Below are 15,104 nucleotides of genomic sequence, written 5' to 3'. Positions count from 1 at the left end.
CACTCCACTTGAAACTGGCTGCCAACTAGACATGGAGCCATTGATCACTACCCGTTGAGCCCGACAATCTAGCCAGCTTTCTATCCAAAATAGATGACAGTACAAGTGCATTGTACAAACAAGAATATTGAAGGTGTTTGGCATGGAAATATGAATCAAACATTACACATGATTCAGTACAGAATCTAAAATGCAAGTTCCCATTTCAGGCAGAAAAATGATAACATTCATGAATTCACAAAGTGGAATATTCTAGACAGTTGATATCCAACTTTTGCCTATAAAGACTCAACCCTGACATAACTTCATTATGTGAGACCATGTGACTCAGTTGGCCACACCCTCTCCGCCATTTGGTGGAATAGACCTTAATATGATTTATTTCTCATTTGAGTATATGCTTCTTTAAAAGCACCAATAAAAGACAAATGAAAACAAAACATATTTTTATTTTATTGAACACTTGAATAGCCTTTGTCTAAACCAGGAAAAAGGATTTAAAACAAATCCTGGTAGTGGACATTTGAAACACCATTTAATATCTAATCTAAACACAGGTTTAACCTCACAATCATCTAACATGGTTTTAAACATGTTAAACTGTGTCTACACTAGAGGCTAAGTGAGATTTCTATAGCTAACAATTAACCCCCCACCCCACCTTTTATTATAGACAAGGTCATGGGGTGTATTTAGGACTCAATCCAAAGCCAACTAAAAAATTGATGGGAGTCTTTCCATTGACTTCAGTGAGTGTTGAATGAAGCCCTGAATGCTCATGAAATGGAGGGACTCCATAAAACAAGCTATAAATGCAGCATTTATTCCACTCCATAGCCTATTCTGTTTTCAGTATAAATAAGATATCTGTTTTATATTTCAGTAAAACTCTCCAGGGTGTGTAACTGTATTTTTAGATGCATTTACAGCCTTAATCTTTGTTCTGAGCTGCATTCTGAAGCCTACGCCCTGTTGTGTTTTGTTGCTTTCTATTCCAGCAAAAGCTAAAAGTTGCATTCAAGTAAAGCGTTAAACAATGTTGCATTACTTGTTGCTCAAGGACTGTATATGTGCCATACTAGCTTAAAAACAAACAAATGAAAATAGGAACATGTCTTTTTTTTTAAAGCACAGCTGAGCATTTCAGGTATGTTTGGGTAGAATGTTCCCAGCCTGAGGGAGGTGTTGGGAATTAGATGTAGAGTGAAATGGAGCTCATTGGGAGGACATCAGGGAAGAGTAGTTTTCATACAGGAAGGAGGTGTAGCCGTGAGGATTCATTACAGATCCATCCCCACCTCCCCTTTGACCAAAAGCCTTATTTCTTCTCTGACACAGCATCCCCTATTGCCCCAAATCTGGAAATTCACCTAATAATCCTCAGTATTAACTGCTTTCCAAAGGGTTGACATCAATATAGGGTTTACAGTTAATTGATATGCTGACGAAAATGTTCAAATTTCCTAGAGAATGATTTTTATTCATTCCAGCCTAAGTGGCATGGGAAGTATGCAGTTTATAGAAATGATATCAAGCACTGTTTTGCTGATGGGTCAGGGATACTAAATCCAAAACGGAGCGGAAGTGAATCATTTTTCAAGATAAATAGTGTTGTGTGAATTGTTACTCTGGATGAATACTTAAAAAGATTGTTCAAAAGTTTTACCAGTAGTTTATCACACAAGAAGGCCATTGGCAGCCTGGAATTACAGGCCACAGAATCCAAAAAATAATCCTGATGGCTATTTAATATGTTGTCATACTATAGTCAGCAAGCAGGACACTTGCAATTTGAAATGTTACTTTTAGGCAGCTTGCTCCCTGCTCTCATTGGTATAATGGTTTGTTGGTGCTCTGGAAAAAACAACTTTAATTTTCTTAGCCAAATAACCAATTTTCACCAAGACATAAAGTATATAAATAGTTGGCCATATTTTGTCATAAGGTATGTCCTAGGTATATCTGTGCTGGAACAGGAATTTTTATCCATGAAAAATGTCAAGACATTTGAGTTTTGTTTGTTTTGATTTGGAAACTTGAAATTTTCTGCAAAACAAAATTTAAAAATGTTTTTTGTTTTGGGTTGATTGGAACATTCTAATTCAATAAAATAGAAATACTTCAATCTGACTTTCTAAAAAACTTTGAAATGAAAAGTAACTTCAAAATAAAAAATTGATATGTTTAGTTTTGACCTTATTTAACCCCTTTTAAAAAGATTTCCCTCTCCCCAAATTAAAATTCATGTAAATCAACACATTCTCTCATCAAGTTTTGATTTTGATGAAATGGCACATTCTGACAGAATAGAATAATGTTCTGTTGGAAAATTTTCTACCAGCTCTAGTCCTAGGTCAGATCCCGGGTATTGTAATAAGTCAACAGTTGCTTGTAGTGTAGCCATTTTAAAAGCATATGTAGATAAAAAAGCAATATTTGATAAAGGAAGGGTCTGTTTCAAAATAAATAAAAATCATTTAAAAAAGCAAACCAGTTGTCTTCTAAAACAAGACGTTTTATTCTTTAAGAACCAATTTCGAAAACTGCTTGGATTCATAGGTGTTAGAGATGGAAAGGAACTAGTATGTATCCAATTCTTCTCTCTGATGATGCAGAATTGTCCTATACAGGATGGCCTTGTCTATGTTGGGGATTTGCCCTGAAATACACCAGTGAGTGACTGAACTGTATTAGTGCACAACCTCCAGTGTTGACATGATAAGCCACAGTTTGCATTTGTGCAGCTTACTCCGGTTTCAAACAAAGGTAAATTCTGATGGTGCTGATCACAGCTTGCGCTGATGACTAGAATCAGAGCAAATCCCCAGGCCTATATTTCCTAGTGCAGGAGCTCTCCAACTACTAGAGTGTCTGGGGGACTGCCCCCTCCCCTCCCAGCCCCTCGCTCTGCTGCCTTCTCTTCCATTTGTGCTCACGTAGCATTCCTCTGCCAACGACAGCAATCACTTATGTTGAAAAGTAATATTGGGATAGTACTTATGGTATCATTAGCTGTCTTCTAATGCAGTTTAGCAGCTGGAAACAAGGAGGTGAGCCAGCATCAGAGGACCAGCTAGCTCTGCACAGAGTGCTAGCGAGTGGTCAACGGGCCACGATCAGTCCATAGTCTACAGTGTGAGACCCTCTGTTCATGATTTGCCTGTTACTTCCGATTCCTATATAGTATGAAGTTTGTAGAACTTGGTATCTGTAGGCCTCATGTATATATGATTAGATCTGTAAGTGTCCTGTTTTCACTGCGGACATAAATATAAATCTGGCCTGACTCACCTCTCACTCACTCCAGTTTTGCACCACAGTCGCTCCATTGATTTCAGTAGAGTTACTTCTGATTTACATGATTGACCCCAGTATAACTGAGAGCTGACTCAGGCCCATCATCTATCTTTTTGTAAAGAGATGCAGGGATGGGCTGAATGATTTTTAGTAACATTGGCCCAAATCTTTAAAGTTCTTACTGATCACATATCAGTTCTTATTTGGGCAAAAATCCAATTAGCATCCATTAAAAAAGGTTAATTATTTTCTTTCATTTTAATTTGGAAACTGTTTTGTCATTCACCAGCCATGAAGTGTAAGAAGGTAGGGAACCACTGCCATCAGATCTTTGTTTTCCAGCATCCAAATTATTTTATTTTCCACTTTGTCATCCACAGGTGCTTTCAATAAGCCCAAAGGGAGCAAGTGAGCAAGTCCTGTTTTAAATGAGCGAGCTTGTTAATGGAGAAGATTAATATTTTATGATGAAACTAGTGTACATGGCATCTGGTGGGGGGAGGAGTGAGGTTAGTCTCAGACAATGAGGAGACTGAAACCTCCCTCTGCCCATGAAAACCCAACCCAAGCTATGCTGCTTGGTCTTGACTTATCAAAGTGTTTCCTGTAGCTGTGGTGTCAATAACGGTCTGCCATAAATGCTAGGCCATACAATGTGTGTTTTTAAATATTTAAGGTGTGGCCTTTTTAGGTGAATTCTCTGTAGAAGTGACGTTTGCAGGCTGGAAGGCTATGAGGAATTATTTTGAACTTCTCTCCTATACAAAAGTATATGTTGCTTCCAGGCATGGATTTAGGGGTTTTGGCAGAGGAGGTTACGTGCTGGCACAGCTCCCTGTGGTAGCCTGGTTCACGGTGTTTGTGGTGGTGTTCTCACTTATTCAAACATCCATTTTACTAGAACATTATCTGTTGTGAGGAACCTCTCTCTCTATGGGCAAGATTGTGGCATGGTCCACATGGCTGCTCAGGGACATAAATGGAAGTAAGATCCATTCCCCTCTGTGACCTCCCTGAGTCTCCATTGCAAGCATGAGGGTTTAAGCAGCGGCTGTGTGTCCGGTACACTTCCTATCCGGGGTATCTCTTGGGAGAGTAGATGGAGCTTTGGCTCTGCCTCCTCCAATGTGCTAGCCCACTGGAGTAGTGGGTGGGGAAGTGGGGGAGGGCACAAGAAAGGACTAATTCCCAGCTGTTTCCATGTGCTGCTCTGTGCTCAGGGCTGTAAATAAATGGACAGTCTAGCCTTGTGTGCATTGAACCTCATTCCTTTCATCCTCCTTTCTTAGTTTCTTTGCCTAAGGGACCTTTGGGGTCTCCCAGTTACTGTAACCTTTATGGAACTCATTAAGAATCCTATTGTTGGACACTGTGCAAGGGTGTCACTGGGCGTTTTGAGTTACAGCATCTTCATGTGTTTAGTGAGATTTCCTATAAATCTTTCTGCTTTGTGAGAAAGGCACTATCCCAACTACAGTTGTATTTTTATAACAGTATCGTATAAGTGCACAAGAGCCTAATATGTGTAGAAAATCTAAAACTTACTTAAAAGCCAGAACGTATGATAAATCTCAAATGTAATGCTTGACAGCTTTTCAGAAGAGAAGAGCATTTGGCCTCTTGTTATCCATTTACATTTTCACTAGACCTTTAACATAATTAAAAACAGCCCTGAAATATTTCCTTTGGCATTTCTCAACCAGCCTCCTTAAATTGGACAATTTCTTAGCCTGGAACAAGCTTTGGTATTTTCCTTTCTGTCACATACCTGCTCTCCTTCCTTTGTCACTTTTTAATCAAACTTGTTACAGCTTTGATTCCCAATGGCTTTGGAAGCTCTGGGTGTGTATAGATGTGCATGAGTGTGGTGTTTGGATGTAGTGGATGGGCTTATTGGGAGAGTGGGGGGGTGTAGAAATGTAACAGACATGTAAGGGAGCAGTTAAAAGTCAGCCTGAAAAAATGCCAGGATAGGAGGAGATGAACATTTCATCTCACAGTGATCCCATCCAATGCTTGTCATCTTTGCTTTATTAAATGTAACTGAGTTTAAAAACTTCTTGTGTCAGGGATGTGCCACTTTTATTTCCCTATGAAGTGCCAAGGGCTGAATAAATAATAATTATGATTTCATTACTCTCTTTTTAATTCACTGCACGAGCAGCTATTAAGGTGTCATATACACCAGCAATGATGATATTTCTTAAAAGAATCTATTTGGGTGTTTCTTAAAGGCACCTGGAAATCTGGGGAAATTGTGGGATAGATCCTTGGTCCTATTTTGCCAGCTTTGTGCTCCAGTGGTGCATAAGTGCCAGAAACTTGGTGGGTCTGTCTGAGTGAGGATTCCTATGGAATGGGGAATTGGCTGTATGCCACCTTCTTTCCAGGCCAGTCCTGAAATCCCCAGTTGCTAGAAAGGCCCATTGAACTAGTCAGCTGGATGTAATTAAGTTATCTGAAGGGCTGGGCTGGAACTAACCAGCCCCAGGGTCAGGGTGTTATAAAGTAGATATAAAGACACCCTTGCTACTCCCCTGCCCGTTAAAAGTATCTTAGTCACAGCTGAGGATCTAGCCCTGTTTACATAACCAATAGGATTGTGGTTTTGGTTGCAAAGTAAAGAGTGAATTTTTCTTATGTATGGAAATTTCCAAAGGTCAATGTGCAGAAACTTTTTTATTTTGTACTTCTATATCACATTTCATTTAAATGCATTTTACAAACACTGAGTCTCACAAGACTCCTGAGAAAATAATATTATCTCCATTTTAAAGATGACAAAACTGGTAGAGGTTACGTGAGTTGCCCAAGATCTGAGTGAGCCAGTGACAGAGCTGGAAATGGAACTCAGGCTTTCTGACTCCTTAACCCATCATCTAGCAACAAGATTTCTCTCTCTTCCCCTCTCATAACATAGGGCATGAGTCAAACCCATTGAAACCAATAGTATCAGACCCGCATTGCAATTTTTCTCTGAATTTACTCTATAAAGAAATTTCTTGTACTTTGTATTTTCTACAGGATGAACCTTTTAACTATAGTATCTGTTAAAGTTTTAGCACATTTTCTTCTCAGAGTTAGGATTTTTTTTCAAAAGAGCAAATATTTATGTATTTACATGGAAGGAGTAAAGTCTACAATGAACTTTGGCCCATTGAGCACTTCACTGTATATTCATTAACTTTAAGTAGAGCTATTAAAAGAGCTTTTTTTTTGGTTCACCGAGGTTCTTGTGAACGGGGGCAGCTGGTCTTTAAGGCTAGTAGGGATAATCCCCTCAAATATTGCCATCCCTATCAGCTGTAGATATTGGGTTGTGTAGCTGATGCAATACCATCTGCTGCCATTGGGGGACTCCTGGGGCTAATGCTGCTCCGGTCCCTGAAGTAGGCAGAACCCGCCCTGCATTGCCACTGGTGTCAGGGCCGGCTCTGGCTTTTTTGCCGCCCCAGGCAAAAAAGCCTCCGGCCGCCCCCGCCCCCTCCAGTGCGGCAGGGGAGGGCGCGGGGGGCGGTAAGCCCCGGCCGGAGCTCCGTTCTCCCCGGCGGCCAGAGCGCCGGGGGGAGGGCGGGGAGCCCTACTCCACTCTCCCCGGTGGCGAGCCCCAGTCGGGGCTCCGCTCTCCCCGGCGGCCAGAGCGCCGGGGGGAGGGCAGCGAGCCCCGGCCGGGGCTCTGCTCTCCCCGGCAGCTGGGGGGAGGGCGCCAGGGGGGAGGGCGGCTGGAGCCCTAGGAGGAGGGCGGCGAGTCCCGGCCGGGGCTCCGCTCTCCCCGGCGGCTGGAGCCGGAGCACCGCACCGCGCGGCCCCCCTCCAGGTGCCGCCTCAAGCACAAGGTTGGTGGGCTGGTGCCTGGAGCCGGCCCTGACTGGTGTCTTCTAGTCCTGCAATCCTGGAAATCCCTGCAGCATATAGACTGCAGGCAGCAAGGCAGCAGAGGGAGGAGGCACAAAACCAGGATTACAGGCTTGTATGGGGCTATTTCCATAGAGGCTAACTCCATAGAGGCAGATGATGTTCCCTGAATACATTCCCTGAAGTCATCATCTGTCCTGGTTACCTCTGCTCCTACTTCTCCAGGACCAGCAATTTATGAGCTTAGTGGTGGTAGATATCAGAGATGAGGGGGAAGGGTTAGCCATGGTTCTTTAGCTCAGACTGTAGCAGTTCATGTCTTTCCTACCTCACAGGGGTGTATTGAGGACAAATACATAGAAAGACTGTGAGCTGCTCAGATACTGTGACAACAGGGGTCATATTAGTACCTAAGATCTGAAGGATTCCAAGCCTGGAGATGGGTTTTCAAAGTCCTGATGGGTTTGTGTGTACAGGGGTGTGTGCTACTAGGGGTTCTGAGCTGGGAAGTGATGGGAGGGAGAGATTTCAGAGCTGAGAGAGGTGGTTCTGAGCCATGGAGAGGTTAGGTAGGAAAAGACAGGCTGATTAGATGGAAGTGAGGCAGGCTGCGTTTGTGGGTGCATATATTTAAACTGATAAGAACAGATACTACACTTGACCAGAGCTCAGCTCTCAGCTTTGATGTAACTTTGCTCCTGCTGAAATCAGCAGTAAAATTCTCATTGATTTCAACGGATGCAGCGTTAGGCCAATGTTGAACGCATTTGAAAATCCCAACCTCAATAAAATTGCGCACTCAAGAAACTATTTGTCAAAAATCCTTAGTGCTAGTGTAGTAAAGGCCATGTTTAGGAATCACTGATTAATGCATTAGTGATGGCACACATTTTAAAATACAGTAGTTGTCAGAGCCCGAAGGACTAGAGAGGAGCAGCTGGACTAACACTTAATTTCTCCAAACTCTGTTCAGATTTCAAGGCAACCAGGAGGAATATGGACAATGCTGAAATTGCACCTTTCTTTTTTCACTCTTTGGCTTCATTCTTTACTGAAATTTCTCAGCTACATTTTTTTTTTTAGTTCGAGCTAGTTATGTTGTGTTCCTAAGAATGTTTCAGCTAATTTTTAATGAACAGATGAAAAATGTCTTGGGAAGCTCATATTACCCTAGAGAGCGGTCAGAGGAAAAAGGTTTGTCCCTTGAAAAGACAGTGTATATTAATTTCTGTTCAATCAATCTCTGAATTAGAAAGAAAAAATATTTTGAACCTTAAGACTGTGACTGATTAAGCTAAGAATGTGTCCTGTAAAAACTTGCTAATGTTTCTAAGTCTGACATCAAATCCTTGGATTTCCTCGGTTTTAAATCTTTTAAGCATCTTTAAAACATTTAAATCCTGGCATTATTTTTTGTATAACGTGGGTTAGATCAAATAAGTGATCCAAACATCTGCCTTTGAAATGCAACTTTATATTCCAGACTGATTGATTCGTACCTTGAGTAAAAAGACAATTGTTATGTACAAATGAACACATTCTTTGCTCCTTCCCAGTGGCAAAAACAATCCACATTCCAACCAGGATAATTTGTATTGTATTTTTGTCTGTATTTATATAGCTTTTCACACTGTTGCAACAGAGGGCAAAGCAACCCAAGAGTTTGTTACTGCTTCAGTGAGGACAAGAGACGGCTCACTGCTAGATTCTGGGGGGATAATGCTGTAGGGCCTCATGTGACGTGCAGAGAGCCTTCAACTCCCTCTGAAGCTGTTCATTTGTATCAGTGGGAGCTGAGGCACCTCAGAAATCAGGTCCTGATTTAACAGGAAAATTAAGGAAGGTGGGTTTATTCTCAGGAGAAAAGAGAAGACACTGAGGTGGACTAATATCATTTTTCAGAACGATGGAAGACAATTTACAGTGGTGGATAAATACAGCGGATGGGTTCAAAATCTAAGATCCAAAGGCCATATCCTCAGCTGGTATAAATCAATGTAACTTCATTGACTCAAATGAACCATGCTGATTTGGATCCAGTTGAGGATCTGGCTAATAATCTTAAAAATTAGGGTGACTGAATGTCTTTATAGGGGTTAATAATGGAGGATACAGCCCTTCACCTCTAGGTCACCAGTTCAAATCCAGCCATGGTTGGTAGTGACTCAAACATGCTAGCTAACGTCTATGTAGTTGCCTATATGAAATGAGTTGGTAATTTCAATCCAGTTCCCAGTGGACACGGGTGCACATCACAAAATCCAGCAACACTGTTGTTATCAATCTTAGCCCAAATGACAACGAATGGAGACTAAACTCCCCTCTCAGTACCCTAGAGGTGACTCCTGTCACCAAGATTGAAGGAAACTGGCAGAGGGAAGCTTCCATTGTTGTTATACTTCTGTACATAAATAAAACAGGGCTGGCAATCTATCACCTTTTATTAATAATAAATCCACATGAAATAAATGGGGAAGCTAGAAGTAAATAAAGCACCCATGAAGAACTATTTCTTGTGAAGGGTAATAAACATACGGACTACGTTACTGGAATGTATGACCTGAAATACAGGTGGTCTAGAATTACCTAGACTTACATCTGGAGAAGGAAGGGATTGAGGAAAATGGTGGTGGGGGGGAAAAAATAGTAAAGGAAGGTTGGTTGAGATCAGACTCAAAAGAGCAGGCATGTGGGGCTGGCTGGCTTTTTCTTTTCCTAACATTTCTTCTATTCTTATGTTTCATTTCAGATTGCCTCTTTGGTACCTGTTGATCAGTTTCAGTTATACCAGCGACTGAAATTTGAACGAGGTGTGAACCATTTATTTTATATTTATCTTACCATGGCTTAAAATATGGGGCGATGGGGTTCTACTGATTACTAGAAGGCTATCCCGTAGGGTGGGAAAGGGCCTTCATTTTGACATAATTTAACTACAAGGAGTCGGCTGGATTCTACTTCTACTCAAGTCAGTAAAAAAACTCCCATGGACATCAACAGGAGCAGGACCAACAGGGCAATTTTTTTTATTACACTTATTAGTGAAAATATTCAAACTTGTGTGCAAGAGATTGGATTATCTTGCTTGCAGAATCCTCCATCCTTGGTCCTCGGGACAGCTGCACCGAGGGGGCATCCATGATAGAATGGGTGCAGTGGAGCTGTGCTGCAAGGGACCAGGTTGCGTTTGCATTAGGTTAGGACTCCAGGGGCTGCGGTTGGTATGGAGGCATGGAGTGTCCAAGTGGATGTCCTTGGCCTTCCATGGATCCTAGAGGATCTGCAATGCTTGGGCTTTTCCATGTGAGCAAACCCAGTTTGTATGATAGGACAATAAAGGGAAGGTGGGGAAATCTCTGCAACGGAACCCTCACAAAGATTTTTCTCCCCTGGTTTTTACCATGGGAGGGGATCTGGCTCATTATTATTGACTACGGCAGAGGTCACCAAACTGTGGGGCACACCTCCCTAGGGGGGTGCAGAGGAACATTTGGGGGGCATGGGTAGGGCCTGGGCCAGTCCCTGTGGGGGGTGGGGTGGGGTGGGAGTGCCACCCAGCTCCGCTGATGGCCCTGGCTGTCAGCCCCATGCCCAGGACCCCGGCTGCTGGCCTCGGCTGCTGGCCTTGGCCCCCAGCCTCAGTTCTGCTCCCATCCCCAGCTTTGGTCCCATCCTCAGCTCCCTTAACCCTGTCTACATAGCCCCCACTCCCAGAGCTATGACCCCGCTCCTGGCCCCAGCTCGGGGAGGAGCAGACAGCAGTAAGGGGGGACACAAGGTAAAAAGTTTTGGGATCACTGGACTACAGCTTTGTCATAAAGATGCTGATGACATTAAGAACATAAGAATGACATACTGGGTGAGACCCGTGGTCCAGCTAGCCTACTATCCTGCCTTCCAACAGTGACAGTGCCAGGTGCCCCAGAGGGAATAGACAGTACAGGGCAATTGTCAAGTGATCCATCCCCTGTCATCCAGTCCCAGCTTCTGGCAGTTGGTGGTTTAGAGACACCTGGAGCTAAGGGGCTAATAGCCATTGATGGACCTATCCTCCATGGTTTCTTGAACACCGTTATACTTTTGGCCTTCACAAAATCCCTTGGCAATGAGCTCTGCAGGTTGACTGTGCATTGTGTTAAGAAGTACTTCCTTATGTTTGTTTTAAATCTGCTGCCTATTAATTTCATTGGGTGACCCCTAGTTTGTGTGTTATATGAAGGGGTAAATAATACATCCCTATTCACTTTCTCTATACTATAATTTTATAGACCACTATAATATCTCCCCTCAGTCATCTCTTTTCTAAACTGAACAGTTCCAGCCTTTTTAATCTCTTCCTGTACAGAATCTGTTCCATACCCCAAATCATTTTTATTAGAGCATAAGCTTTTGTGGACTACAGCCCACTTCTTTGGATGCATAATCATTTTGTTGCTCTTCTCTGTACCTTTTCCAATTCTAATATATCTTTTTTGAGATGAGGCAACCAGATCTGCATGCAGTATTCAAGATGTGGGTGTACCACAGATTTATGTAGTGGCATTATTTTATTATCTATCCTTTTCCTAATGGATCCTAACATTGTTAGCTTTTTTGACTGCCGCTGCACATTGAGCGATTGCTTTCAGAGAACAATGACTCCAAGATCTTTCTTGAGTGGTAACAGCTAATTTAGACCCATCATTTTGTATGTATAGTCAAGATTATAGTCTCAAATGTGTACGACTTTGCACTGATCAACACTGAATTTCATCTGCCGTGATGTTGCCCCGGGTATACCTGTACCACAGGATAAAGGCCAACTGAATTTTTGGGAGATCTTTTTGTGTTTTCTTTTATCACTTAACCAAGGAGGAGAGTAGTTCAGGTAATCATTCCCAAACTAGTTAATTTTAACCTCATCTATTCTGTATCCTCTGAAACAATAGGGACTTGTTTTCACAACCAGGGAGATCGATGCTGCTGCAATCGATGCAGCGGGTGTTGATTTAGCGGGTCTAAAGCAGACCCAATAAATCTAGTAAAGACTCCGGTACTCCACTGGACTGAGTAGAGTAAGGGAAGTTGACTGGAGAGCATCTCCTGTCGATGCAGCACAGTGAAGACACTGGGGTAAGTCGACCTAAGCTACATCGACTCCAGCTACGTTATTCATGTAGCTGGAGTAGCATAACTTAGGTCGACTTACTCCAGTAGTGAAGAAAAGCCCTCCATTCCCCAGATATTCTTAACTGCCCACCAGTTTTTAAATGCTACCAACACACATTCTTGTTGATCTAGGTTACAGTCTTTTATCCACAGATCTGATCGTAAAGGTTAAAGTATACAATGCTGCTCTCTCAGTATGTAAATCTGTTGTCACAAATGAGCCAGAGTCTCTGCCCTTTCTGTAGGAATATTTTTGAAAATACTATTAGTCAAAACTCCTATGCCAGAACCACTGCACTGCACTGATTACGTGCAGGGAGCAGGCAGGAAATCCAGCCCTCTTTTCAGCTTTATAGCTACTGAAGATGCACAATTTTGCCTAGTTAAACAATTTTCTTTAGAGTCTAAACTCTTGCCATATCTGCCATTGGCTGCCCAGAGTGATATGTAAATCAAAGAAAGATTATTTTATTTCAGAAATGTCTAAACATTTTACCAGTAAGCTTTCCCAATCTTATACAGTGATCACAACCAGGGGCAGGGTCTGATGAAAAATTCATAGAAAAGATTGTGTTTGATTCTGTAGATACATTTGAAATCTACCAAGATTTTCAAGGAGAATTCAAAAGTCTGGCCAAGTAATTGTCCTGTGAAAACCATCCTGGGTCTGATTCCTGTCGGGCACCAGTCTTTGTATAAGAGTTGGAACATAGTCCCAAAGGGCCTAGACCAGAAGCAGGCTGGTCACCAAACTCCATTTCCACTGAAGATAATGTCCACGCCCCCCCCCCTCCCCAAAGCCATCCTTTTCCCTGGGCAGCGGGGTTATAAAGTTTGTAGTTTTAGAATGAGCAAAGGAACAGGTAGGAGCAATTGTGGTAGAGGCAGAGGTGCTGCATAACCAAGATTTACGGGCTTGCTGACGTGCTGATGGGTTTTAACTGTTGCTAGGAAATTTAGTTAATTCAGCCCAGCTCCTTCTGCCCTCAAGCCACTCTTTCAGCCTATGACCTTTTGCTGTAACCAGAATTTGCTCATGAGTAAGGATACAATTTAGTCACGGATTCCATGACTTTAACACTCCGCCGTGACTTCTTCGGATTTGGTCCCTGCAGCTGCGGCTGGAATCCCACACCTAGGCAGCAGGCCTCGGGCGTCACCCCCCATTCACCTTCCCATGGGGCTCTGGTTTCAGTCTTCTGCAGAGGTCAGCTCACCCCCAGTTATTTTTAGTAAAAGTCGTAGACAGGTTGCAGGCTTCCGTGACTTTTTGTTTATTGCCCACGACCCGTCCGTGACTTTTACTAAATATAACCGTGATAAAATCTTAACCTTACTCATGAGCAGTCACCCATCACCTAGGCTCCTACCCTTATACCAGGCACAAACACTTTAACTCCCACACTCCCAATCAAATCTGTATCTCTCCAACCAGGAACAAACAGATCCTCTGCTGCCACCAGCAGGACCCAGGCTCAGAGAAGAGGAACCACAATCTTGCCCTGAGGACTGCATCCCATTCCTCTGGCACAAGGACCCACAACCTCCTTCTGGGGGCCCACTTCACTGCTCAGTGGGCCCAGGAGTTCACAGGCGCTGGTCCTGTGCAATCTGCCAGTGCCACTCCACTGGTCCTGGCCAGGGGTTCTTCTCTCCCATTGGTTGCACCAAGCAGGGGTCTGGCTCCCTTCCTGGCACCAGGAAGCTTCCCTGCTCATTGGACCTGCTCCCAGTGCTGCTGTTGCCTCAGTTTCATCCCTTCCCAGGTTGCAGCCGTGCTCTCCAAGCTCCTTCTCTGCAACAGCCAAGGATCTGATTTTTTACCTTGTAAGAGAAAAAAACTTTTGAAGTGATAATCAAGATAGCCCAGTACAGACAGTTTGATAAGAAGTGTGAGAATACTTACAAGAGGAGAGTTACTCAAGGCTGCCCCATGCTGCTGCCTCCTTCTTGCACTGCTCCTATTTCTGGTGCTGGTTCTGCTTTATATGAATATCCTATTTTTGATTGTATCCCTATCACTCTACTCTTTCTCCTAGATTGTCTTCTTGTATTGTAAGGTTTTCATGGCTGTGAGCAGGTCTTCATATATATTTGTACAACACCTAGCAGAGTGGGCTCCCAGTCTTGATCCAGGCACTACTAAATATTTAATAATATAGGGAGATATACCTATCTCATAGAACTGGAAAGGACCCTGAAAGGTCATTGAGTCCAGCCATCTGCCTTCACTAGGCAGGACCAAGTACTGATTTTTGCCCTAGATCCCTAAGTGGCCCCCTCAAGGATTGAACTCACAACCCTGGGTTTAGCAGGCCAATGCTCAAACCACTGAGCTATCCCTCCCCCCATAATAATGATATTAAAAAAACAAATCCACCACTTGAGTGCAGCCGCCTTTGCAGTGAAAGTCAGCTGCTATTTTATAGTGCATAGTAACACTATGCAACAGCTTAGGACATTAATTAAAGAATATTGTATCCCAACTGAGGTAGGCAGAATGCAATTGGCTGAATGGAATTTGGCCAGGACAAATGGGTTATGCTTCTATTTCTGTGAAAACTGCCATGGGATCTTTAATGACCACAAGTGACCAGAACCTCCATTTTATGTCTAATCCAAAGCATGGGACTTTTAACAGTACACTGTCCCCTAACACCATGTGAAAGGCATTGGTTTAGTACCAATTCAAAGGAAAAAGTATTACCCACAGAATCAAAAACACCATTCTGCATTTTCCTAGGCTGTCTTCCAGATCACACCTGACTGTTTGTATTGTGAGAACTGACCAGAGCACAGCCTCT

The 15,104-nt window shown here is 42.9% G+C and overlaps 1 protein-coding gene across 8 annotated transcripts in view; it reads left to right on the top strand.

Annotated features, from left to right (window-relative positions):
* The window catches only part of RNF144B (ring finger protein 144B), a 132,135-nt gene that overhangs the window by 105,027 nt on the left and 12,004 nt on the right, over positions 1-15,104 (top strand). For 7 of the 8 annotated variants that reach the window (XM_054019755.1, XM_054019752.1, XM_054019756.1 and 4 more), the window contains one exon: positions 9,902-9,962. In XM_054019755.1, the coding sequence (XP_053875730.1) occupies positions 9,902-9,962 (61 nt within the window). Of the gene's footprint in view, positions 1-8,231; positions 8,347-9,901; positions 9,963-15,104 lie in introns of those variants that run through there. The other variant, XM_054019757.1, reaches the window with a different exon arrangement.

The sequence above is a fragment of the Malaclemys terrapin genome, chromosome 2 (genome assembly GCF_027887155.1).
Source record: "Malaclemys terrapin pileata isolate rMalTer1 chromosome 2, rMalTer1.hap1, whole genome shotgun sequence".
Lineage (NCBI taxonomy): Eukaryota > Metazoa > Chordata > Testudines > Emydidae > Malaclemys > Malaclemys terrapin.
The sequence above is the reverse complement of the archived record's forward strand: the minus strand, read 5'-3'. Positions and strand labels throughout refer to the sequence as shown.